Here is a 24,641-nt window from a genome sequence, read left to right as displayed (position 1 = left end):
AAACTGTTGCTCTCAAACTTCGCAACATGGCTGTTGGCTTTGTTTGCCAACATTGGGATAACGTCGGCGAGGTGGTCACAAACTGCAACAACTCACCACACAAGGATGCCCTGTCTCTCGAGGCATTCACACTGCCAGAAGACAACCATGGGATACGCAGAAAATAGCCATATCAGTCAACGCAGATCAGACACCCAGGCAAACAACACTGAATAATCAAAAGCTGCAACTACTTTGCCCGCCCCCACTCCTCACCTGAGTTGGTTTCGTCTCTGTTCAGCAGTGTTTCCCAAACTCGGTCCTGGTGAACCCATGACTGCAGCGTTTTGTTCCAACCAGATTCCTAATCATTAATGCCAGTGAAACTCATCTGGGATAAGTCAGTTTTTCAAACGCAGCCGTGTAGCAGATTACTCTAGCAGACTAGCTGGATGTAATAATCCGAGATGAATGCGCGCCCTCGCGCTGAGTGAAAAGCCAATATATATTGAGTCTAGAAAACATGATCAGCAAGTCTTTGAAAGGCTGCAACAAAATGATGAAAGAATGGGCGCATTTTTTTTCACACAAGCTGGGTGGGTGGGTGTTAGTTAGTTAATTAGTTACTCGAAGGATTTCAAGATTTAATATACACAAGCGGTAACACTGTAAAAGCGTCCCAAACCAGAAAAGACGGCTGGCAAAAAGTGGCCGACAAATTAAACGCGTGTGCATTGTACTTACTGAAAGCAGCGTTACGGATTTTGCAAATGTTCATTTTTTTCCCTCTGCTTAAAAAACATTAAAGTAGCGGCGTGATTATGCGAGGTATACTACGCCGCGAGTTGGTATGCAGTGTGTAAAACAGTTTGTTTGTCGCGGATAATTTGCCTTTTACTTTAAGACGAAGACAATTTCCTGTTAGATTTACCTTTGCGATGACAATTAATAAGGCACAGGGCCAAACTTTCAAAAACATGGCTAGCGGGTCATACGCTCGCACTGATTACATCCCTGCCCTTTGTACACCCACCCCCCGGTACTACCATGGTCGGGTGACTTGGTGGATTATATATAGAAAAGCAGCCAAAACCGCAAACAACAATGAAAAGTCTACGTGACTCACAAGTGCATGTGGACTGTGCAAAGAGCAAAACGACTCAGGTGACGAGTTGGGGGTGGGCACATGAAATGTTACTTTTCTTGGCGATTTATTACATTACTGATTTTTCAAATGTTAATTTTCTCCCTGTGCTTAAAAATCATTAAAAAAGCGGCCTGATTGTGCAGCGTATGGTACGCCGCGGGTTGGCTAGTTAGAATTGATTTGACTCATTTCATCCAATAAGTAACGAGTAAAGTAATGCCAGTGCAATCTGACAGAAATAACTGGTAATTTGTAATGGATAGTTTTCTTTCAATAACTAAAACAACTCAGGAAAAACAATTTTTGATTGAAATCATTTAATATGTTCAGGAGTTATGCTTGACACAAACACTCACTTAAACAAAGACACACACACAGACAATACAATGGAAATGGTCAGATTTGTTTATGAAAGTCAAAAATTAGGATGGAGTCAACAGTTTTTGGAACCAAGTCTTTGAATATCCTTCAAGAAAAAACAGATATTAACAGAGATATCACAGTCAATAAAGAAAAAATGTACCTGTCATGATGGATTAATGTATGAAGTGTAATTCCGTTGACCTAAAAAGAAAATATTAGCAGACGAAGATATGAAATAACCATATTTTAGAACATACTACTGATAAAATTATTCAGTCCATTGAAAATCTTTTAGAAAGATACAATGCATAGGGGAAAATTTAAACAGAGACTCAAAGAAAATGTCTTTCTCTATTGAAAAGTATGTGTGGATTTGCAGTGACAAACTATAAGAAAATGTGGCCACATGAATATGAACGCCATTAAAATGTCAACATGGAGAAGTGCCATGTTATATTTCTTTCTATATTTCTGTAGAGTATTGTTTAATGAGAGTAAATAAAGCGTAGATGAATGTCACTCACAACACATTACAAACATGACTCCAGTACAACAAGGTATGGCTCCAAAGTAACAAATTTAAGAAATAGTGTATAAATAAAAACACTTACCACATCATAAATTACCACTGTTTTATCAACAGAGCTGAAAGGAAAAAAAATGAATACAATATTAGTATATTTAATTAATATTATTAGAAGTTCAAACCCTCATCAAAATAATCTAATAAGTACTCATTTGTTTTACATTTATAATTGAAATAATTGTTCAGTAGGTTACTGCTCCTGCCTGACAGTTCTAAACACATACATTAGGTATAATTCCCTTCTGACCCACAGTCTCTATGGGGTTAACAGATTCTCTATGCGGGTGCATAAGTTTTCTCTGGGTATTCCACATGTTTTGCAGCAATCCAAACACTTTACATTAAGTGTAAAATATTAACTTGCTCCAATATTACTGAGTGTCATTTTTTGTGCGAGTATATTGGACTAGTACACCATCTAACAGAATGCCATTTACCTTTGTTTTCACTTTTATGTTTAGTGCTAATGGAGAAGGCATGAGCTACAGGCAACACTGCATTTGAGAAAAGTGTTTAGAAAAATTATGAAAATAAATGTAAATTAATGAAAATTAACTTTAGATAAGTTTAAGGAAAACAATAACACTGAAAGGAAACTGCAAGCATTTCTTTACAAGCAACTGATCTTTAAACATATTTTTTGCAAGTGACAAAGAACTGCTTACATCCATAGGTGACACACTGATGTCTTCATATGCCTCAAAGAAGTTCTGAAAGAGCATTCCTTCTTTTTTGATAAAACTCTATCTTAAATGCATATTTTGTACTAGATCAGTCTCAAATTGGCCAAGTCTAGATATCCAGCGAAGAGATTGAGTTATGAAAGTTTTAAATGTGACAATAACGACCCTATAAACTTTACTAACTCCAGCAATACCCTACATACAGTTCTGGCCACTTCTGCACATTAGGCAGATGTTAAACAAAGAGATGAAATAACTCAGCATTTCTCATTTGCTTCCTCTAGTCAATTCGCATGAAATATATCAGTCTGATTCAACTGTCTAAAAACGTCCTCAGTGCATAGTCAGGTTTGCCTTATAACTGCTTAGTGTTCCATTAAATGCCGGTTTTCTACTTCAGAGGATCTTACAATGTATTTGTCATGTAAGAGACTTTTCTGCATCACGGACATATTATTTTGTCATGGTAACAGTGTCACCATCTCACAATGCTTAGTTCAGTTTATGCCTTGAGTGCTTTCTGTGTTGAATCTGCATGTTATCTATGTATTCCCACTGGTTTCTAAAGAAATGCTATCAGATTGACTACAAGACCTGTATTGATTAAATGTGAGTGGGTTCAACAATAGTTTGTCCATTATTAAGTTCACAAACCCATTCACAAGTTGTTCCTGGCTTCTGCCTACTGCCATTAAGATACAGTGGGTATAGAAAAGAATCACCCCTTCGAAGTATTCCCATTTTTTTTTGCTTTACAGCCTTAAATGAAAACACACAAACCAGTATTTTATACAGCTTTACTTACTCAATGCAATCTATAACATCCAAGTGAAAAATATCACAACTACAGTGCAGAAGAATTTTAGAAAATAAAAAACAAGAAATACTGAGGATCATAAAAAAAAACAATTCCTGTAAACTCAATCAGGTGTAAGTAACCACCATTTCCATTGCAGACCATGGTGACTGGCTTCCACCTGTGATCAACTGTAATCAGTGTGATTAGTAAAGCATAAAAACAGCTGTTCCTGGAGCATTCCCTTGCTTGGTAGTGCAACTGACAGCAAACAACTGACTATGGGTGGCAAGCCACTTTCAAAAGATCTCAGGGATAGAATTGTGGACAGACATAAGGCAGGAGATGGATACAAAAAAATCTCAAAGGCTTTATCAGTCCTAAGAAACACAGTAAAGTCCATAATAGAGAGGTATAAAGTGTTTGGTACTGCTAGGACCCTCCCTCATAAGAGAGGCTACCAAGAGGCCAATGACCACTTTGAAGCAGTTGCAGGATTTTATGGCAAAAAGTGGTCATTGTGTGCATGTGACAACAATTTCACAAGCGCTCCACAATTGTGACTGGTTCAGGAGGGTCCCAAGGAAAAAGCCACTTCACAAAAAAGGCCACATTAAGGCTTGTTTGAGCTTTGCCAGAATGCACCTTGAAGATTCTGATGCCAAGTGGAAAAAGGTCTCATGGTCAGATGAGACCAAAATCGAACTATTTGGCCTCAATACCAAACGGTATACCTGGCGGAAATCCAATGTAGCTCACCATCCACAACACACTGTACCTACAGTAAACATGGAGGTGGCCGCATCCTGTTGTGGGGATGTTTCTCTGCCGCAGGGACTGGGGCTCTCCTTAGGGTAGAAGAAAAAATGGATGGGGCAAAATACCATCAAATTCTTGAGGAAAACCTGCTAACCTCTGCCAGAAAGTTGAAGATGGGCAGAATGTTCACCTTTCAACACGACAACGACCCAAAGCACACAGCAAAATTGACTACACAGTGGCTGAAGGAGAAAAAAGTGAACGTTCTTGAGTGGCCCAGTCATAGTCCAGACCTAAATCCCATTGAAAATCTGTGGAAAGATTTGAAGATAGCAGTTCACCAATGCTCACCATCCAATTTGACCGAACTTGAACAGTTCTGTAATGAAGAGTGGACAAATACTGCTCAATCTAGATGTGCAAAGCTGATAGAGAAGTATCCCAACAGACTCAAGGTTGTCATTAAAGCAAAAGGTGGTTCAACAAAATATTGACATTGGGGGGTGATCCTTTATTAATCTTAGTATGTCTTGTTTTTGATTTTTTATAATTTTTCTGAACTGTAGCTGCGATATCTTTCACTTGGATGTTATAGGTTGCATTGAGTAAGTAAAGCTGGGTAGAAATATTTTTTGTGCGTGTTTTCATTTAAGGCTTTAAAGCAAAGAAATGTGAATATTTCGATGGGGGTGATTCTTTTCTGTACCCACTGTATGTTCTGGCATCCTTCAAGCCGCTACTTGAAAGGCTGTTCCAGAAAAAAAAAAAGGATAACCCTTCTATCAAATGTATGCTTAGAAATATGAAGCAGATGGCTAAACTGAAATACTGATATTCTAACACTGGTTATTTCCAGAATGATTCCTGATAGACACAGTTATTTGGAATATTTTAGTTTGTATATACACCAAACCATGATGATAGACTATTTTTAATCTCTCAACATTGTATAAAAATATTGAAAAAACAGTTTAGAAATTTAGGTTACCAATGCAGGTCATCAATTTCAAGAGAAATAACAAAGTAACTGTATCCATGATGTTAACATCAGAATTTAATGGGTAGAGAGTCAATCCTGGTAGCATTACTGAACATGTCTTGATTAATAATATTTCATGGTGATTTTAATAGTGTGAAAATTTTTGAAACACTTAAATTTTGCAGTGGATAACAAATTACACAAAAAAATGGCTGACTTTGAGAGCGGTGACTCTACAACAGGGGTCGTCAATTGCGGTCACGGCCAAAATGGCTGCAGGTTTTCTTTTAAAGCAGTTTCATAATTAAGCGCCATGCCTAGCAAATAATGAAATTTGGTATTTAATTATATGGCATTTTACTGCTTTTATTCTTCCAAAAGAAATCTTTATCACATTGAAGATTTTTGTTTTCTGTGAGCATTACCCATATGTTTTGTGATGCAGAACAATTTTGTACCTCTTGATCCTTCCTTTCTCTCTAATTTATTTCAAAACACTTTCTTAACACAGATACTTCATGATGCATATGCACATGTTTAAATGGATGCATGTTAGCTGGAGAGCTGGTGGTTGCTTTGTCATTTGCATCTCATTATGAACTGATGGCTAGTTAAGAAAACAGGCAACAATTAAAACCTAAATGCATCTCTTTAACACTAGAATTACAAAAGCCTACGAAAAAACTTGTAAATCCGGCCCACCTTAAATCCCTTCGCACTTCTCTGTCTTGTAAATGTGCCAGTCAAGACAAGCAGCAAGCAGCCTACTATTCTATCCCCCCACCGCTGTAGAACGGCCACAAAGTTCTACCAGTTCCAGCCTTCATTATTTGTGAATGAAGTGCTGGAGTTTTAACATGGAAATAATAGATCGTTATTTGGAACACATGCATCTCATGTGTGTTCCGTTTCTACAATAATCTGTGTAAACACATCGTTACAACAGAAATGTTTTTCATATTTTAGTAATAAATGACAAAATGCAGACATAAACTATATAAAGGGTAAATCCTGACGTGCAAAGATCAAATAACACTTTCAAAAAAGGTTGAAGGATGATGCAACAGCTTCCGTGGCGCAGCGGTAAGAATTATTGACTTATAATCAAGAGTTCCCCGGTTCAATCCTGACTGCTTCGTACATTTACAGTTTTCAGTAGTGAGCTGCTCTTATTGTTAATATTATACAATAAGCACATACATTTGATTTGCGTCTGGAACAGCCACTGTAAATGTATAGTACTTGTAAAAGTTACCGCTATTTTTTTTTTTTTTCACTTTTATTCTCTCAGTCACGATCACGATACATACTACCGGGGATCGGACGCTGTTACTTTTTATCTGAAACTGGGAATAACTGTAGATGTGAGTGGTGTTTTGAGACAATCATACTGGACATTCTCTGATCTAGATAGATAAAAGCTGACACACAAATGCTGGCAAATCTGCCTTATTCATATCTCTCATTGTCACTTGATTTTTTTTTATTCAATTTTATTGAGTTTTCCTGCTTACGCTGAATTAGTATGCGCCTTATGGTCCATGATGTCAAAGCCGCACTGACAAAAAAAACAGAGACATAGGTATATTTGATATTTGGAATTATTCATTTTAAGACCTGTATAGTACATTTCGGAAAACATTGTGGCACGGATGCAACATTATTCATATTATTCATATTCATTCGTGTACCTTCTTGCGCTTGTAATCAGTGACCGCGTTTTTTTTTCCCCATCTTGCCCAGTCTGCACAGGACTCCAGGACATGCAGAGGAAAGAATGTTCCTCTGCAAGGTGAGCCATGAACACTCTTCTTTTCTCAGTGGACCAGTGCATGCCTTGCACAGTACATGTGCTTTGATTGTCGCCAGGTCAAGCTTGTTATAGCACAAGCAACCGGCCACCTGCGTGCTCCTGCTTGCACTGAATAAGCTCACGCCTTCTGATGCATGCTGTCAGCGCAGCACCAGGTAAAAAAAAAAAAAAAAAGAAATCATTGTATGACCTGAATAGTACCATTCAGAAAACATCATCGCACTAATGCAATATTATTTGAAAACGAACACCGTCAGATCAGGTGTAAATGTATGCTGGTGCTGTTAGTGAGGGTCAGATCAGCAGGGGAGGGAGAGCGTGAATGTGACTGAGAGAATAAAAGTGATAAAGCTAACTTTTACAAGTAACATAAATTTACACCTGATCTGTTCACTCTTTTTGTCAATGACAGTAAAAGAAACATATAAATTAATAATAAAGATATGTTATAAAAGTATGTTCCATTATCCAAAGGTGTTAACTACTCAAAGTACCAATTCTAAGTCAGTAAATTTCTAATAATAAGTAACACTGATATGTTCACAGTAGTTGAACACTGGATTTCCAAGGAGAAATGTGAATTCCACCCTGGTCATGGTAATGTGGAGAATTCTTTGTTCTTCCACAGATATTTCAGGAGTCATGGGTGTCAATCCAATATGACTGTGCACCCTATTGTGTCTTGTTTAATGTTCTGTATGTAATTCTTAAACCTGCTGTGTGCTATTTGGTCCCTGCATTTGTAAAGTGAATGTTCTGTTCACATACTTGCTATTATATTAAGATTATTTAATGTGAACTGTAAACTCCAGCAAGGGTACATTTTTTCTGCTTGCAAGGTCTTGATTTTCATTGACAAAATTTCAAGGTGAGGCAAATGTATGGAAAGAACCTAGTCTGCTACTTTTGCTTGCAGGTGATAGTGTTTTCTTAGCCTCATTTGACTGTGATATCTGGTGAATCCCGTAACTGCTCATAGCAGTGTGATGCAACTATAGTGAGAAAAACACCTAAAACTCTGAGGTCACTGTGCTTTCCTTTTCTTGATCATGCAGGTATAAGGTGAATTGCTACTCTCTGTATAAGAGGTCAATTACCTCAAGGTATTGATCACGAGTGACAGCAGAGGTGATCCTGAGATTGGCCAATGGATCAGTGCAATGTCAGTTATTTTATGAACATTTTACCACACCCTGGTGGTGAAGCAGAAGCTAAGTGAAGATGCCAATTTACCACTCAGTTTGCAACCCTATAGTCACCTATGGGTCATGAACTCTGGGTAAAGGCTGAAACAGTGGAGTTAAGAGTACAAAGGGCAATATTGCTAACTCACCATTACTAACAGAGTGATAAGAACAGGAATACAAAAGGACCTCAGAGTAGATCCACTACTTCTCTTGATTGAGAGGATCCAGTTCAGGTAGTTTGGACATGTATTTAGAATGTCCCTTGGGTGCCTTCCATGAAAGGTGTACAAGGCACTCCACACTGGGACAGACTCAGAATGCACAGTAGCAGATTCTGTACAACCAGAGTTTATGTGTTGGCTATCATAAGAGCAGCAGAATATTTCACAAAAAGGGTTGAAGAATGTTGCAGGCAACAGCTAAGCCTATTCGACCTACCTCAGTGTGTTGCCACCACCACTGTTACCAGGAAAAGCAGAATGAAAACATTTTGTGTTAGACTTTTAGTATTTTTTACTTCTAGCCCACTTCAGCATGGACAGATCAGCAGTCCTAAAACTGTAAAGTGATTAGGTTTCCATGTCTTAAACTCACAAATATGACATACATTTTTAATAAATGTGTTATTTTATTACTCCTAGTTACTGTACATGTACATGCAACCTATTACAACATATTAAATATTGTAAGAATTTCATTAAAGTGTTGCAGCTGATCAGTGTATATTTAAATTATTCCACAATAGGAATACAAAAAACACAGCATACATCTGATTTTAATGTCTACAGTTCCTGAATTATTAAAAAGGATTTTTTTTTTCAAATGATACTGAGCTGCATAGAAATAACAAGATTAGGATTATCCATATTCTTTTATTATTACGTTCATTGCTTTACTCCACTGAAGAAATTTTCACAAATTCTTTCGCAGCTTCAGCGTCTGAACTAGCAGCCTCTCCATGCCTTACCACACTATGAATGCCACTTCTCTTGCAAAACTTTTCAAACCATCCTCTACTGGCTTTAAATTCCTCACTTTCGCCACTCGTAGAAGGATAGTTTTGCAGCAAATCACCATGAATCTTCCTGGCTTTCTCGCATAACATCGCCTCGCTTACGCTATCCCCTGGAAGTTGCTTCTCGTTCAACCACACTAGCAACAGCTTTACCACCTCTTCCAGCACTTGAGGCCTTTGCTTGGTGAACATTATAACTCCTTTTGTAACCTCAGCTACTTTGTTAGGCCCTGTATATACAAACAAAAGAAAATGGGAAACGGAGAAAGGCAAATCACTGGCGCATGTGAACGTGCATAGGTAAACTGGCCGCTAGTGCATGTGGTCGTGAACAGATGCAAAACTTTGGCAAACTTTTTGATCGTAACCCGATCTGTACGTGTTGAGTAACATTCATGACCAGAGGTTCTACTGTATTCACTTAGTCATACTAGGGCAGTTTACGGTTTACTATTAATCTTTCAAGCATGTGTTTGGTATGTGAAAGAAAACCTTGGATTTGAGCTCTACTCCCCAGAAATGTTAGGCAGAAACGCTACATACTGTGTGACAATGCTGATGTTAAACAGACCTTCAATTCAATTATGTTCATAGAAAGTTTAAATTGCATTTGGTTTTTTATGATGAAAATCATTTAGAACCATAGCTGTTAATTTAAAGAATATGCAAGCTATAAATGCTAAGAAATGCAAGGCCTTTATGGATGAAGAAAATAATATGTTAGAAAATATTTTAAATGAAATTTGTCATTTTTACTTATGATATGAGTGCAAGCAACTTGAATCTAATTAAATGCTATAAATGCAAGTTGGAGTGAACTATAAATAAATAACTATAACTATAAACAAATAAGTAAGTGTCCATGATTTTTTGTTAAGGTGTAAACCACAACCTCGGGAACTTAAATACAGAGAAGGATAATAACATAAACTATGGTTCTTAGAAAGCCACATTGGTGGCAATAGTCTGTAGAAAGTAATCTCTTAATGATTAGCTAATTCATGCCTGTACATAATTTCCTTGCCTAATTATGCTCCTTGTTTCTGCATTTTTAGGCATTTAAGTATACCCAGCACCGTAAAATTTTAATTTCTAAAGTAAATTACTGCAGTTTTGTATTTTTTGCAGTTTTAAATCAAAACTCTATTTAGTAACAGACTAATCACATATTTTTACATAAAATAGAAAAAATTCTGATTTAGAAATGGCACAGGTGTGTATTACAGTGTATACTATTTGCAAGCAGCAAACATAATTGACATTCTCACCTGTGGAGCATAGTCAGAAGTCAACATAAAATAATTATCTCTAAAAAGATGCAAACAAGCAATCAGCCTCAAAATAAAGAGATTGAATACACCCCTATTTTCTGAAGTAATGGAAAACAACATATTTTGTGTTAACACTTCCTAGAGAGAATCCATAATTCACACCTGGCTGGCATTTGAAATGTAATAATACTGGTCTAATTAAGAAAAGAATGCATTTGGTAACACTTAGAAATGTTTTAAGAAAACCTAGCCAAGATGAGAAATACCCCACCCTGACAATCCTAAAATGACATAAAAATTACTAACTTCTGTAAATATTTTGCTAAAGTCAGTGTGATGTAAATTCTCAATAATGTGAATTATTAAGAGAGAATGTGGACTATAGTTGGCATGAAATTTAATAATAACTGTACTAGTATTACTTGTAGAGAAGAAAGGTGATGCACTTAAAGGAATCACCAACTGATTCAGAAATCCTATTGCGTGACAACTATGCTCAGAGAAAGAATGATAGAACAGGAGGACTGGGAGAAATGTCTGTATATTTTATAGACTACTTATCCAGTTTAGGATCATGGGGAGTAACACAGATGGACCACCAGTTTGATGCAGGATATACTCTCTCATAACACATATCCATACTGAGTCTCACACATCTACAATGACCAGTTCAGAGTTGCCAATTATCCTAACTTGTATGTCACTGGAAAGAAGAACTGAAATTAAAGACAAATTCACACAGAGATTGCCAAAATATCACATAACCAGTGCCAGTGTCATCATTTGAAAAGACATTCAGCAATAAAATATAGCTAAATACTGTCAATTTCACAGTTCAAATTCATTAAACTTCAGGAAGGCTGCACAATTTAATGTACAGGTTGACATTCAAAAATCTGGCCATTGATAATCCAGTTCCTTCAGATTTCCGGCATGGATTTCGGAGCGCATCTTCAAATTTACCGCATTGGAGCACCACTGTTTTTTGAAGGCGCCGTTTATGTTTTGATGGCGCTGTAGTCAAAAATAGGTTGTTGGGTCTTACTTGCTCTTTCCTTCTCATTTTATCATTTATTTGATGCTGTATAGCCCCATTATGGGTTCAGCCAAGAAAAGAGGTGGCATAAAAGGTAAACATTGTGCGTTGTCGATCACAGAGAAAGTAGAAGTGCTAAAAAAAAAAAACTTGATAGCAGCATGTCTATGCGAACCGTTTGTGAAACATACGACATTGGCTCTTCAACAGTGTATGATATTAAAAAACAGAAAGAAAAACTGTTAAAGGTCTTTTCTGACAGTGGATCAAAAAAGTGTTTAATTTTCTTTCTTTAAAGGACTGCACAGGTAGTCATTTTCTGGTAAATATATACAGCATATATAACCATCCAAAATCCAGCATTTTCGAAAATCCGGCACTCCTCAGGTCCGGAGGTTGCTGGATTTTTGAATGTCATCCTGTATAACAACTGAAATATTAATGTAGTTTAAACTCTTCATTGAAGACTTTTTTTACAGTGTCCAATAACGCTGCTTTATGGATTATTAAGAAACAGATTACATATTAAGTTTACATTCTGTGTTAATATTTACCCAGACACAAGCCATTCTCCATCAGATGAAAAGGCACAGGACAACACTGGGGCACTTTGGTTATTCAGGATGTGAAGAAGCTGAAATTTGCAACCTAAGAAAAGATCCGCAAAGAAAAAAAATGTGTAAACAACATTTCTGCCACTGCTTTTGCTTTATAATGACCAGACATGTTACATTTTAATGATGCTGAATGCCTGACTAGAGTTAGATTGTTGCACATAGGCGATTGGGGATCATCTTCCTGGCTCTACTAAGGTAAACAATACCATTCTGGGATGATAGGGGATGCTGTTGTTAACTGTCTGTTTCACCCACAGATGTGAAAAGACATACATTGAAAGTATCAACCCCCTCTCATAGTGGCCCTTCCGGTTTAGGCCCCATAAAAAGTGGACGGCCACAGATGTTGGCGTCACATTTGGAACTGAATCTTGCAAAAGGACAGAGATCCTGCGTGATGTACCTTAAAAAACCACTCCTGGTGGAACGTCTTGCTGTTTGGGGCATTACATGGCCATCTTTTACGTTGTGCCGCAGTGTACCTTTTGTCTTGAGCTACAATGTTTTCTAAACTTAATTATTTAGTTGACAATACTTGGAAAATTACTACTTTATTTTTCACACTTAATTGCCCATAAATGGACAGTTACCATTTTTTTAATTCACTTTATTAATTTTATGAATCACATCACACTGAATGAAGAGCAAAACAATCAAGGATTTAATCAATATCTAAAATCAGCAATATTAATATTAACACCCTTCTTCTAACAAATGGACAGTAAGTTAACAATTATTAAAGAATTAGTTAACAACTGTGGTGAACTAGTTAAAAAAGGAATATTGTCTTGAAAATAGGTGTATAAATCTCCATGGCTCTGAAAGGTTATGAATATTGATAAAATGTGAAATTATCAAAGCAGCTTTAGATATGGATGCTGCAGTTGTTACTGAACTATGTGTATCCAAAGTAGAGTTTAATACACAGTTGAAATTTATTGCCATTAATAAGCTTATGACAGCTCATATAGGGAATTTAGAAAGTAAATTTGCATGCATTTAGTAAGGAAGCATTATAATATTTCAAGCAGTTAAACTAATATGAATTAGAGTTGAGCAAAGTAGCAAAAAAAAAAAATGTTCATATCAGTCAATATAGACATTTATCACAATATAACCCAAGGAATTTTTTTATTCACTACAGGGCTCTTCCAATAGGATTGCCTAATGATGAGTGCAATTTAATGTGCATTACAGAGACAAGGCTGCATGAGCATATTCCCGAATTGCCAGCTTTCAGTATTTACAGGCAGATAAGAGTACAGGCTGAAAGTGGAAAGCACAGAGGTGGTGGGCAAGCAGCCCTAACATTGAGCTGTTAGCCATGGGATTGTGTCCATACTACATGCCCAGGGAGTTCTCACATGCAATTGCCATTGTTGTTTAATATGACACTGCAAGACTCCATATGGAACAGCTGGATGCTTTCATCCTTATTTCTGGAGATTTCATTCATGTTTCCCTAAACAGCAAGCTTAATACCTCCATCCAGTTTGTGAATTGTCCCACCAGAGAGAATAAAACAGTGCATTTAATGCTAATGTTAATGTTAAAGAGGAATACAGTTGCACAGCCATTCCACCTCTTGGTAAATCAGACTGCAACTTGGTATATCTCCCTCCTTTTTATGTGCCGTGGCAGTTAGCCATGGTCAGGACCATGAATGGGGTGGTCAAAGGAAGCCAGTGTAACTCTGCAGGACTGTTTAGAGGCAACAGATTGGGATGTTCACAACAAGCCATGGGTTACCAAGGACATTAAAGCCCTTCTGAATGAGAAGAAGAGAGCATTTAGGTCAGGTGACAGGGAGCCAGTGAAGAGGACACAGAAACAACTGTCTGTTAAAATAAAAGAGCTATAGGAAGAAGCTAGAGCAAAGGCTGTAGCAGAAAAACACCAGAGGGGTGTAGAAATGCATTAGGACAATCATTGGCTTTAATTCAAGCTGCCATGACACCAAGGGAAACTGAAGAAAGGCCAATGAGTTTAACCATTTTTTTTTTATCAGGTCTGACAACATGCCTCAGTACAACCTGCCTTGCAGCTCCAGCTATATGGCTGACAATATACCCCTGGATATCACAATTAGTGTCTTGTTTGCTCACTGCTCCCACTCCCTGCCCCTCATTACAGGGGAAGGGATGTGCAGAAACACTGCCTCCTCCCCCTTACTAGCTGAACTCACTTCCACCCCCTCTCCTGTCTATAACATTGATACAAGCAGACCATCACCTTTACTGAAGACTTAGTCATGAGAGAATTACACAGACTTCATTCTGAAAAATACAGTGGGCCCTGATGGCATTAGCATATGGGTGCTTAAGATCTGCACCTCACAGCTCTATGGAGTATTACTAAGGATTTCCTGAGTATTCATAAGGTGCCAGTGCTGTGTTAAACATCTTGTCTGGTTCCTATACCAAAGAAGGTACATCCTAGTGCAATCATGTGCACTCACCGCACATATAATGAACATTTTTGACAGACTGGTCCTGTAAATATTTCGCTCCCTAGTTAGGTCTGCATTGGATCCCCTCCAATTTTCCTACCGGGAGAGAACCAAGGTTGAAGATGCCATCATCTACCTGCTGTACCATGCCAACAGTTACCTAGACAAGCCAAAAGGAACTTTTAGTATTATGTTATTTGATTTCTCATGTGCTTTTAATACCCTCCAGCCAGCCAGACAGGGGGTTAGGTTTTTACAATGCAGGTGGATGCTCCCGTAGTTTCATAGACCATGGACTATCTGACTGGAAGGCCACAGTATGTGCAGCACTGGAGTTCCACAAGGGATAGTTCTGTCACCCTTCCTTTTTACCTTGTACACTATGGATGTTAGCTACAACACAGAGGGCTGACATCTGCAGAAATTCTGCAATAGTGGGAAGTATGAGGCATGGTGATGAGATGGAATACAGGAAGGAAATGAACAGTTTTGTTGACTGGTGTGGGATGAATCAGCTGCTGCGCAACACCAGTAAAACTTAAGTTACCCCCCAGTCCAGTTACTCCTCTGTCTATTAAGGGTGTGGATGTTGGGACTACAAGTATCTGGGCGTGTAAATGAATAGTAAGCTAGGCTGGTTTAAGAACTCATTGGCCATATAAAAGAAGGGTCAAAGTAGGGTGTATTTTCTACACAGACTCAAGATTCTTTAGGGTCTTCAATACTATGTCTCAGATGCTCTATGACTGCGTGTTTGCCAGCGCCATTTTTTTTGCAGTAACATGCTGGGGGGCAGCATGAAGGTGGCAGACATTAAGAGGCTTAACAAACTGATTCAGAATGCTGGTTCTGTGGTTAGAGAGAAACTGGATAGCTTAGAAACTGTGGCAGATCGGAGAATGTCGTCTAGACTTCAGTCTGTTATTAAAAATGCTAATCACTCAATTCATAGTGTTTTGGTTGGACAGAGTAGCTTTTTTAGCAGTAGACTGACTAGCATAAAGTGCTCCACTGAACATCACAGAAAATCCTTCCTCCTCACAGCCATCAGACTATATAATTCCTCTTCCAGTCACTCATTCACACAAAAAACTGTTCCCTCTTTCCTTAACTGATCTCCCAGAAAATAATTCAGCTGCTTAGATGTGCAATAACTTGTATGTTGCTTCTTATGTGAAAAACTTCTTTTAGTTTTCTGAATGTGCAATATTTCACTTATATGTGCAATACTACTATGTGAAATATGTCCAGCTCAAATTGCTATAAGAGTTTAGTAAACTAGGGATTTTGTAAGAGACTCAGATGTATAGTACTTATTATATTTAATTCAACACATACCTGTAGAGCATAATCAATGATTTATTGTAGTTTATTTTGATATTTATATTCTACTTTATTTTATATGTTTATTTCTTGTATTTGCTCTTCATGTTACTTATGCCTGTGTTGGTTTGTAAAGTTGTAACATAAGTATTTTCCTTCGGGATTAGTAACGTTTTTCTGATTCTGATAATAGAATCTGAATATAAAAATTACCATAAATTAAAGTGACTACAAACATGAACTAAATTTGATTTAATAAATTACACAAAAAAGGTAAAATCTTCAATCTTGTTAGCTTAAATACTAACAGTGTTCAAGCATTACACAGTGTTCTCCCCAGAAATTTTTTCCAGCCGGGTGGCATGAAAAAGTACCAGGTGGGGCGGGACGGAGAAATTTGGTGGTGGGGAAAATTAAATGTGCACTATTTTTATTAGTTAATTACTGTATTATTAATTATTTTCCAATGCTCGATATGACTTCCTTTTTAAAGGTTTGACATTTGTGCCAGAATATTTTTTATTAAATTTAAGAAGTATCCAATTCAGGATCCTGCAACCCTAACAAAAATTTTAAATAACAATTGTTATGACATAAACCAAGAGGCACAAGTATTGTCGCTGTTGGGAAGAAAAGTGAAAACAATGAAAAAAATTTTAAAATATTCTTCAAAGCCAACTTGCATATGCGGAAGGTGTCTTCAGTTAAATATTTATTCTTCTTTTCTTCCTAGAAAAGGAACAACCCATTTCTTTACAGTGTTCCAGCAGCTTTCCAAACAACGTTGTATGTGGCAACTCATTTTTTGCCAACCAATACATGTATCTTAAAGCTCCCACAAAGGCATCTCTCTGTAAGTTATTTAACACAGATACAGATCTTTCAATTTGACCGATTCCAGTTTGCTCTAGTACATGCTTTCCTAAAAGCTCAGCAGAAGACTCAATGTGCGTTTTACTTTTTTCATGGTCCAGCAAGCTTTCTTTTCGCATTCTTGTGCATGGCACGTTTACCCAAGGTAACTCCCTCCTTGGGGGATGTTTGTTTGAATATTTCATGCACAATGAGCACCACATACCATTTTCTTTGACCATAAGCCAATCAAAATCTTTAAACCATTGTTTGTTTATGCCAGATAAGCGGTGCTTAGATTTATCAATTGGCAAGTGTGTGCTGAAGAGATTTCCCCTGATGGACCAGCTTCTGCAATGTCTTTGTCTGAAATTGCCACATGAGGAGTTGACGCTGCACCTTCATTAGTATGTGCCGTTTCTTTTCTGAAATAACTGAGCAGTGTTGTTTTCTGAACACTTTTTTTGCTCATGTTGGTAAAACGTTTGGAAAAAATTAACAGTGCCTGTTGGATATTCAATGCACACTTGCACTACGGCAAGGCAAGATATGAACAAAAAAGGAATGGCAGATGGGTCACTTTAACAAAACTACTGAAGCGTATTAGGGCCACGGTGAAGAAAAAAAAAAATACGGGCACATTGAAGAAAAAAAAACTATATGTCGAGAATAAAGTCGACATGTTGACTTTATTCTCGACATTTCCACTTTATTCTTGCAGTTTATGTCGAAATTAAAGTCGACATTTCCACTTTATTCTCATAGTCATTAAAGTAGAATGTCGTAAACAAAACTTCATTTTAAAATCAATGTTTAATTTACTAGATTTTCTCAAACCCTGTCATAAGGTAGTGTAATGCATTAAATGCTTTGTGTTAAGTGTTCCCCGACCGAGTTGTTAATCACTACACACTTCTTAAACGGAATTCCTCTTGCACTGAGGAGGCACTGGGAGGGATCGCCGCACAGAAAACATTCACTTCATGATATTCCTGCTCTCTGAACATTTACGATGCTAAGATAATTACTTGTTATCATTTTCATGATGAAATGCATTAAAGCATGTATTAAACATGCACGGTAGTGTGGAGGTAGTGCTGCTCCCTCACAGTAAGGGGTCCCCAGGTGTTCAGTGTAGAGAACTTTAATGCAGGTGTGACGAGGCTCCAAAAACTAGATGTATGAATGGGTATCACACAGGTTTAACTTAAAAAATGTGTGAATGTTGGGTTCGTGATCTGGTGGTCGGAGATGCGAACACAGAATTCAATGGATGTTCTTCTGAGCGGGTTTTCTTTATTGCATGCGTGCTGTCTCTATCTGACGTACCTTAACCCCAATTTCTATCCTTCCTTTTTCTTTCTCCACATAACCAATCACCACACGATAACACAAAGCATTTCATGCGCTACATAATTTATGACGGGTTTTGAGAAAATCTAGTAAATTAAATACAGTATTCATTTTAAGATGAAGTTTAGTTTACGATGTTCTACTTTAAAACTACGAGAATAAAGTCAACATGTCGACTTTAATCTCGAGATAAACTGCGAGAATAAAGTGGAAATGTCAACTTTATTCTCAACATAAGCTTAGCAGCACTACACAGACTGCACTGACACTGAGAACAGAGACGTCACTTCCTGACGCCCTTTTTCTGATTTCATCAGTCCTCCTCTCGCCCGCCCACCTCCACATCCTCTTTGCTTGTGAAGTGCCGCTCCGCTCCTGCTATCAGCATGTACAGCCTCCTCTCGCCTGCCCACCTCTCCATACTCCTTGCTACTGTAATTAAACTGCTCCGCCCCCGCTATTACCATGTACACCCCCTCTCGAAAGCCCACCTCCCCATACTCTTTGCTTGTGAACTCCGCTCCGTCCCCGTTATTAGCTTTAGCACCGAGTGATCGGCAACATCCCGTCCCGTGCCTCTCCCCAAGCAACTTGCAATCCTACTTCTAATATATTTGCCCACTCACCCGCTCATCTCATGCCATCTCTGCAGATCTAGTCATCTCACAATTTCATGTGAGATGACAGCCGTGCGCTTAACTAAATTAGCCGGGCGGAGCACCTGGCTAAAAGACGCTAGGGAGAACACTGCATTACAAGATACCAAAGTATAAACTTACATAGACTTGGATACCTAAAGCCACTGTGCATAGTTAAGTCGATACACATAGTTTTTCAAGCTTTTTTCAAATTTAAGTATCAGTTAAATATCAACGAAAAAAATGATAAAAACCTTTGTATATATTATGTCTTTCATGCAAATATAGTATGCTGTTTACTAAATGACTAAGACAAATTAAACTTAGAACATGTCCAGCATTTTTCCTAAATATACAAATACAAATAAGATTCAGAATTTTTGGTCAAACCAAATTGTAAAACTGTCAATAAACCAAAGTAGCTTCTAGTACCGTATACTTTATATTAACTTCTGTGCTAAAAAAACTCTTTCAGAGGGTGAGCTAGATGCAGAAATGTACAAGTGGTAAAATGTGGTAAAATAACTTTGTAGTATTTCGCTTTCTTAACCAACACTTAAAAGATTCCAATGAAGAAATTTTCATCAGTTTCATGACTCTTGTATATCCAAAAGGGCAGCAAGTAACATGCTCCACAATCTCAACCAACCTGTTGTGCCTTTTTTTTTAATTGGCAAATAGACTCACCTTTCGTAAAAGAGAAGCGTATGATTGGTTGGAGTTGCAATAATTTCTTTTTCTGTAATAGGTTGATACGTGCAATTAAGCAATGCTCCTTATCAACAGTTTATCAAAATTTCTTATTGTTTAAATTTTGACTATAAGTGTACATATTATTTATATTGTTCAGCTCTAATGTGAATTTAAATTAACCTAGCGTTAAAAGAAAAACAAAAAAATGTGCATTTTAAGCCTGCCATAAAATCACTATGTCTCCATTCTCTCTCATCTTTCATTTTTTTATGTAGTGCAATGCTAATTAAGAACTTTTTTAAAGTCGCCTGTGAATGAGAATAGAAATAACTTGTCTGAAATTGCGTAAAGCAATACTGTCCATGTTCTTCCAGTTCAAGAAGACCAATGACAAAGGACCATTAAGTTTCATCAATGTGTGACATTTAAATTGAAAGCTGTCATGCCAAACACTACCTGGCAATATCCTACAGTCATTCAGTGTCAAAAGGATGACAGGCACAGATGGCAATTAAGTGGTCAGTACTTCTACACAAACAGTCCAGTCAGCAGTTATTAACTTAAAATGCAGCCATATATGTTAGGGAAAAAAATCCTTAGCATTAGCTCCTGAAATAAAAAACAAATCCTCCACATTTTGCAGATCTGCCTAATGAATGTTAAAAAGTCTGATGAGGTATAAAATGTTTTTAATGAGTTGTACTACTTTATATATAGTTAAAGGGCATCACCTTAAATGTATGTGTTTTTTGAAACCCAACATCTTTAACATCAAAATGCTTTTCTACATTCTTCGCTTCTTCTTCTGATTAAGACTTGTCAAGCTACAGTCATGTTTTCATTTTCTGAAATCGATGACAGCCTGAGAGGCATGAAATCACAGTGAGGAGGTGGTGATGATAAAGGTAACTTGTTCAGTGTCAGGGATTTAATGACCAATAATAACTAAACCATACAGTAGAGGCATTATTTTCACTCCTATTACTCATCCATTAACAAATCTAAGCATATGTACCTCCACTTCCAAGACCATGTACTCTGTTGATGTTGGTATGCACTATGCCAAGAGTCATTCATTTTTATTTATACCACTAAATGAAAATGAAAATTCAGATATATTGACAATTCTAAAAACAATAGTTATTATAATAGTTATAATGTATCAATAATTATAGGTGTATTGTTTATATAACCTATAAACAACTTGCCTGCACAAGTATCAAAATGCATAGGGTTGGTCAAAAAATTACCATACCTGACTGCTTATCCTGTGAGACAATCCAGATTTTGACAGTACTGTCTTGACCACATGAAGCCAGACGTAAATCTGAAAAATTGTTCTCCATACCTATCAAAATATAAGATGAGAGATAAAAAAATGTGAATAAATTATACTAATACTTTTACTACTCTTCTTATACTTAAAATTGTATGGAATTTGACCAATTGTGAAAAACTCAAAACAACTTCAATTCCAATACTAGACCTGAAAACATTAAGAAAGTCTAGAATATAAAGTAGGCCAGGGTAAACTGCCTCAAACAGGTTAACACAAATATGAACAAAATTCAAATAAATTTTCAAAAACCAAACACAAGAGCCAAGAGTCCCAAAACCAGAAAATCAAAATAAGAACTTACAAAATCCAAATACTACGAGAAAATCCAAGGATGTGAGCTGTTCTGTCTGCAGAAGGACAGAGTGGCTTGGTAATAATTAACACCATAAGAAGCTTTTGTCATTACAGAAAAGCCAAAAACACTGATGTCAATGTAAAAATGTGAAACAAAAAATTGTTGGCAAAAATATAGGGCTTTTTTAAAGGTATTATGAGCAAGGTAGACTTATCCAGAATCTTGGATAAGGAATGTACAGTATGTCAATAGTGACCTTTGATAGATGATGCAAAAGTAGTAAACTTTCAGATGCCCCCAAGCAACTGCTACTAGTGAAGAGACGGTGCCTACATACGGTGTCAGAAACTGAGCACAATAATTTCAAGAACTGTAAAACATTATTAAATACACAAACTAATATCAATATTAAATTCTCTATACTTCAAAAACGTAAAATAAACACAAAATGTCTGATAAAGGCATGCTTATGGCTTAGTAAAAAAAAAAAAAAAAATTAATATGGAATCAACCCACAACCGGGGCAGAACAACATAAGCAGAAGCTATTCAAAAATATAACTGCGCATTTGTTCTATTTGTACCTTTTGTGAAAGTGTTTATTTAATATTTGGACTTCAGGCTTCACACATTATACACTTCCTGTCTACATTTTGTCAGTTATTACTAAAACATAAAAAATTTTTCTGTTTTAACAATGTGTTTACATAGATTGTTGTAGACACGGAACACACATGAAATACATGTGTTCCAAATAACCATATAGTATTTATAAAAGGTGCAATTTTGCTTGACTTCTCACTCTATACAACTCTAAGCAACTGACACGCAGGTAAACAGACTTGAGCTGAGAAAACTGTGCGACGGTGGGGGAATGTGATAGCAGGCTGCTTGCTGCTTATCGACACATTTACAGGACAAAAGACGCTGGCGGAGGAGTGTGAAGGGATTTAAGGTGGGACGGATTTATGAGTTTTTTCGTAGGCTTTGGTAATTCTAGTGTTAAGTAATCAATGGAAGTTGGGATACATGTGCAAACTGTCTGCTTCAACTTGAAAGGCTTAATTTACTTTAATTGCTGCAGAACATCTGTAGTTTGTAACCTATTAGTTGTTCTCTGATGAAGGCCCATTTGAAATATTCTGAACTTTTCTTTTTTTTTAGTTTTTGCCATCTTAAACTTATATTTAAACTCTGGCAGTTTACTGCTTACCTTTTCGCCATTTTAGGTTATTCATTGCATTTCAGCTGAATAATTTTGAAGAAAAACTGGAAAAACATGTTTCTAAAACTTTTGACTGGTAGTGTACCTTCAAAGCATCACAGCAAAAATTTTTAACAGGAATTCTGAAGTAACTGATTGGCTTTCAATAGTATTGATTTCATAAACTCAGATTTAAAATTTGAACAAATAGAACAAGATAAAAATCAGTTAGGTTTTCAAAAGAGTGGCATGATCTTCATTGACTATACTGAAATTCAGCATCCATCCATCCATTTTCCAACCTGCTGAATCCAATCACAGGGTCACGGGGGTCTGCTGGAGCCAATCCCAGCCAACACAGGGCACAAGGCAGGGAACCAATCTCGGGCAGGGTGCCAACCCACCGCAGGAAATTCAGCATGAGTCTATAAAATCTCTCCCTGTTTCTAGATAAAATGGTAAAATTCCTCCCTTTGCCTTAAACAATTCAATACCTACATGCTTTGACATTCTGATGAGAATTATTTGCCACAGGATGAAAATTCATATACAGTGGAACCTCGTTCACGAACGCCTCGGTACACGTACAACTCGGTTTACGACCAAAAAGTTCGCCAAACTTTTGCCTCGGTTCACGACCACACACTCGGTATACGAACAAGCCAGTTTCCCTTTCGGTTTGTGCGCGTCAATGATTTCCGCACGTGTTGCATTGTTCTTGGTCAGACGTGCGTGCTTGCACGTGCCTGCATGCGTGCTTTCGCTGTGAACTCTTTGTGCTCTATTTCATTTCCCTTCCGGTTCGTAGGCGCCGATTACTGTATTTAAGCACGTGTTCAACCTCTCCCTGTTCATTGTTCTCAGTCAGACGTGCGTGCTTTACCTGTGAACTCTTTGTGCGCTACAGTATTTCGTGTGCTTTTGCAGTTAACCATGGCTTCTAAGCAAGTGAAGAGTGGTGAGAAGAAAGTTTTGCAGAAAATTGAAATCGAAGTAAAGAAAGAAATTATTGAAAAGTATGAGCGTGGCGTTCAAGTTACTGATCTTGCGGCTGAGTACAAGAAGTCAAAATCTACGATTTCGACTATTCTAAAGCAGAAAGAATCTATTAAAGCTGCTGATGTTCCAAAAGGAGTTACAATGTTAACCAAGCAGAGGCCTCAAGTGCTGGAAGAGGTGGAAAAACTGTTGCTAGTGTGGCTGAATGAGAAGCAACTTGCAGGGGATAGCGTAAGCGAGGCGATGTTATGCGAGAAAGCCAGGAAGATTCATGGTGATTTGCTGCAAAACTATCCTTCTACGAGTGGCGAAAGTGAGGAATTTAAAGCCAGTAGAGGATGGTTTGAAAAGTTTCACAAGAGAAGTGGCATTCACAGTGTGGTAAGGCATGGAGAGGCTGCTAGTTCAGACACTGAAGCTGCGAAAGAATTTGTGAAAAATTTCACAAAATTAGTGGAGGACGAAGGCTACATCCCGCAACAAATCTTTTACTGCGACAAGACCGGAGTGTTCTGGAAGAGGATGCCGAAGAGGACCTACATTACCCAGGAAGAGAAGGCTATGCCCGGCCATAAACCAATGAAGGACAGGTTAACCGTTTTGCAGTGTGCTAACGCTAGTGGCGACGTAAAAATCAAGCCGCTACTTGTTTACCAATTTGAGAACCCTCGTGCTTTCAAACAGCACAATGTAAACAAAGCCAGACTGCCTGTGATGTGGAGGGCAAACACGAAGGGGTGGGTCACAAGGTCTTTGTTTTTGGAATGGCTGCACGAGGCTTTCGCTCCCGCCGTGAAGCGATATCTTGAAGAGAATAACCTGCCTAAAAAATGCATTCTTCTGATGGACAATGCACCGGCACACCCTCCAAATTTGGTTGACGATATGGTCGAGGAGTATGACTTTATTAAGGTCGTGTTCCTCCCCCCCAACCCGACTCCTCTTCTGCAGCCCATGGACCAGCAGGTTATTTCAAATTTTAAGAAACTGTACACCAAAGGACTATTCACCAGGTGTTTCAATGTGACTGAGGAGACGTCTTTGACCCTGAAAGAGTTCTGGAAGAACCATTTTAATATTGTTCATTGCATCTGCCTCATTGATAAAGCCTGGGAAGACGTCACACACCGCACCTTGATCTCGGCCTGGAAGAAACTTTGGCGTGAATGTGTTCCTGAACAGGTTTTAGAAAGCTTTGAGCCTCCTGTTGTGGATGACATTATGTCCATGGGCAAGAGCATGGGTCTTGAATTGGACAATGAGGAC

General features: G+C 37.6%; 1 protein-coding gene across 1 annotated transcript in view; it reads right to left on the bottom strand.

Moving 5' to 3' along the window:
- Window positions 1–24,641, bottom strand: part of wdsub1 (WD repeat, sterile alpha motif and U-box domain containing 1) — an 87,549-nt gene that overhangs the window by 45,154 nt on the left and 17,754 nt on the right. The window contains exons 4-7 of the mRNA XM_028806428.2: window positions 20,795–20,887; window positions 12,169–12,262; window positions 2,101–2,134; window positions 1,650–1,690 (exon numbers count right to left, since the gene is read on the bottom strand). Coding sequence (XP_028662261.1) covers window positions 1,650–1,690; window positions 2,101–2,134; window positions 12,169–12,262; window positions 20,795–20,887 — 262 coding nt within the window. The remainder of the gene's footprint in view (window positions 1–1,649; window positions 1,691–2,100; window positions 2,135–12,168; window positions 12,263–20,794; window positions 20,888–24,641) is intronic.

Source organism: Erpetoichthys calabaricus, chromosome 8 (genome assembly GCF_900747795.2).
Source record: "Erpetoichthys calabaricus chromosome 8, fErpCal1.3, whole genome shotgun sequence".
Taxonomy (NCBI): Eukaryota; Metazoa; Chordata; class Cladistia; order Polypteriformes; family Polypteridae; genus Erpetoichthys; species Erpetoichthys calabaricus.
The sequence above is the reverse complement of the archived record's forward strand: the minus strand, read 5'-3'. Positions and strand labels throughout refer to the sequence as shown.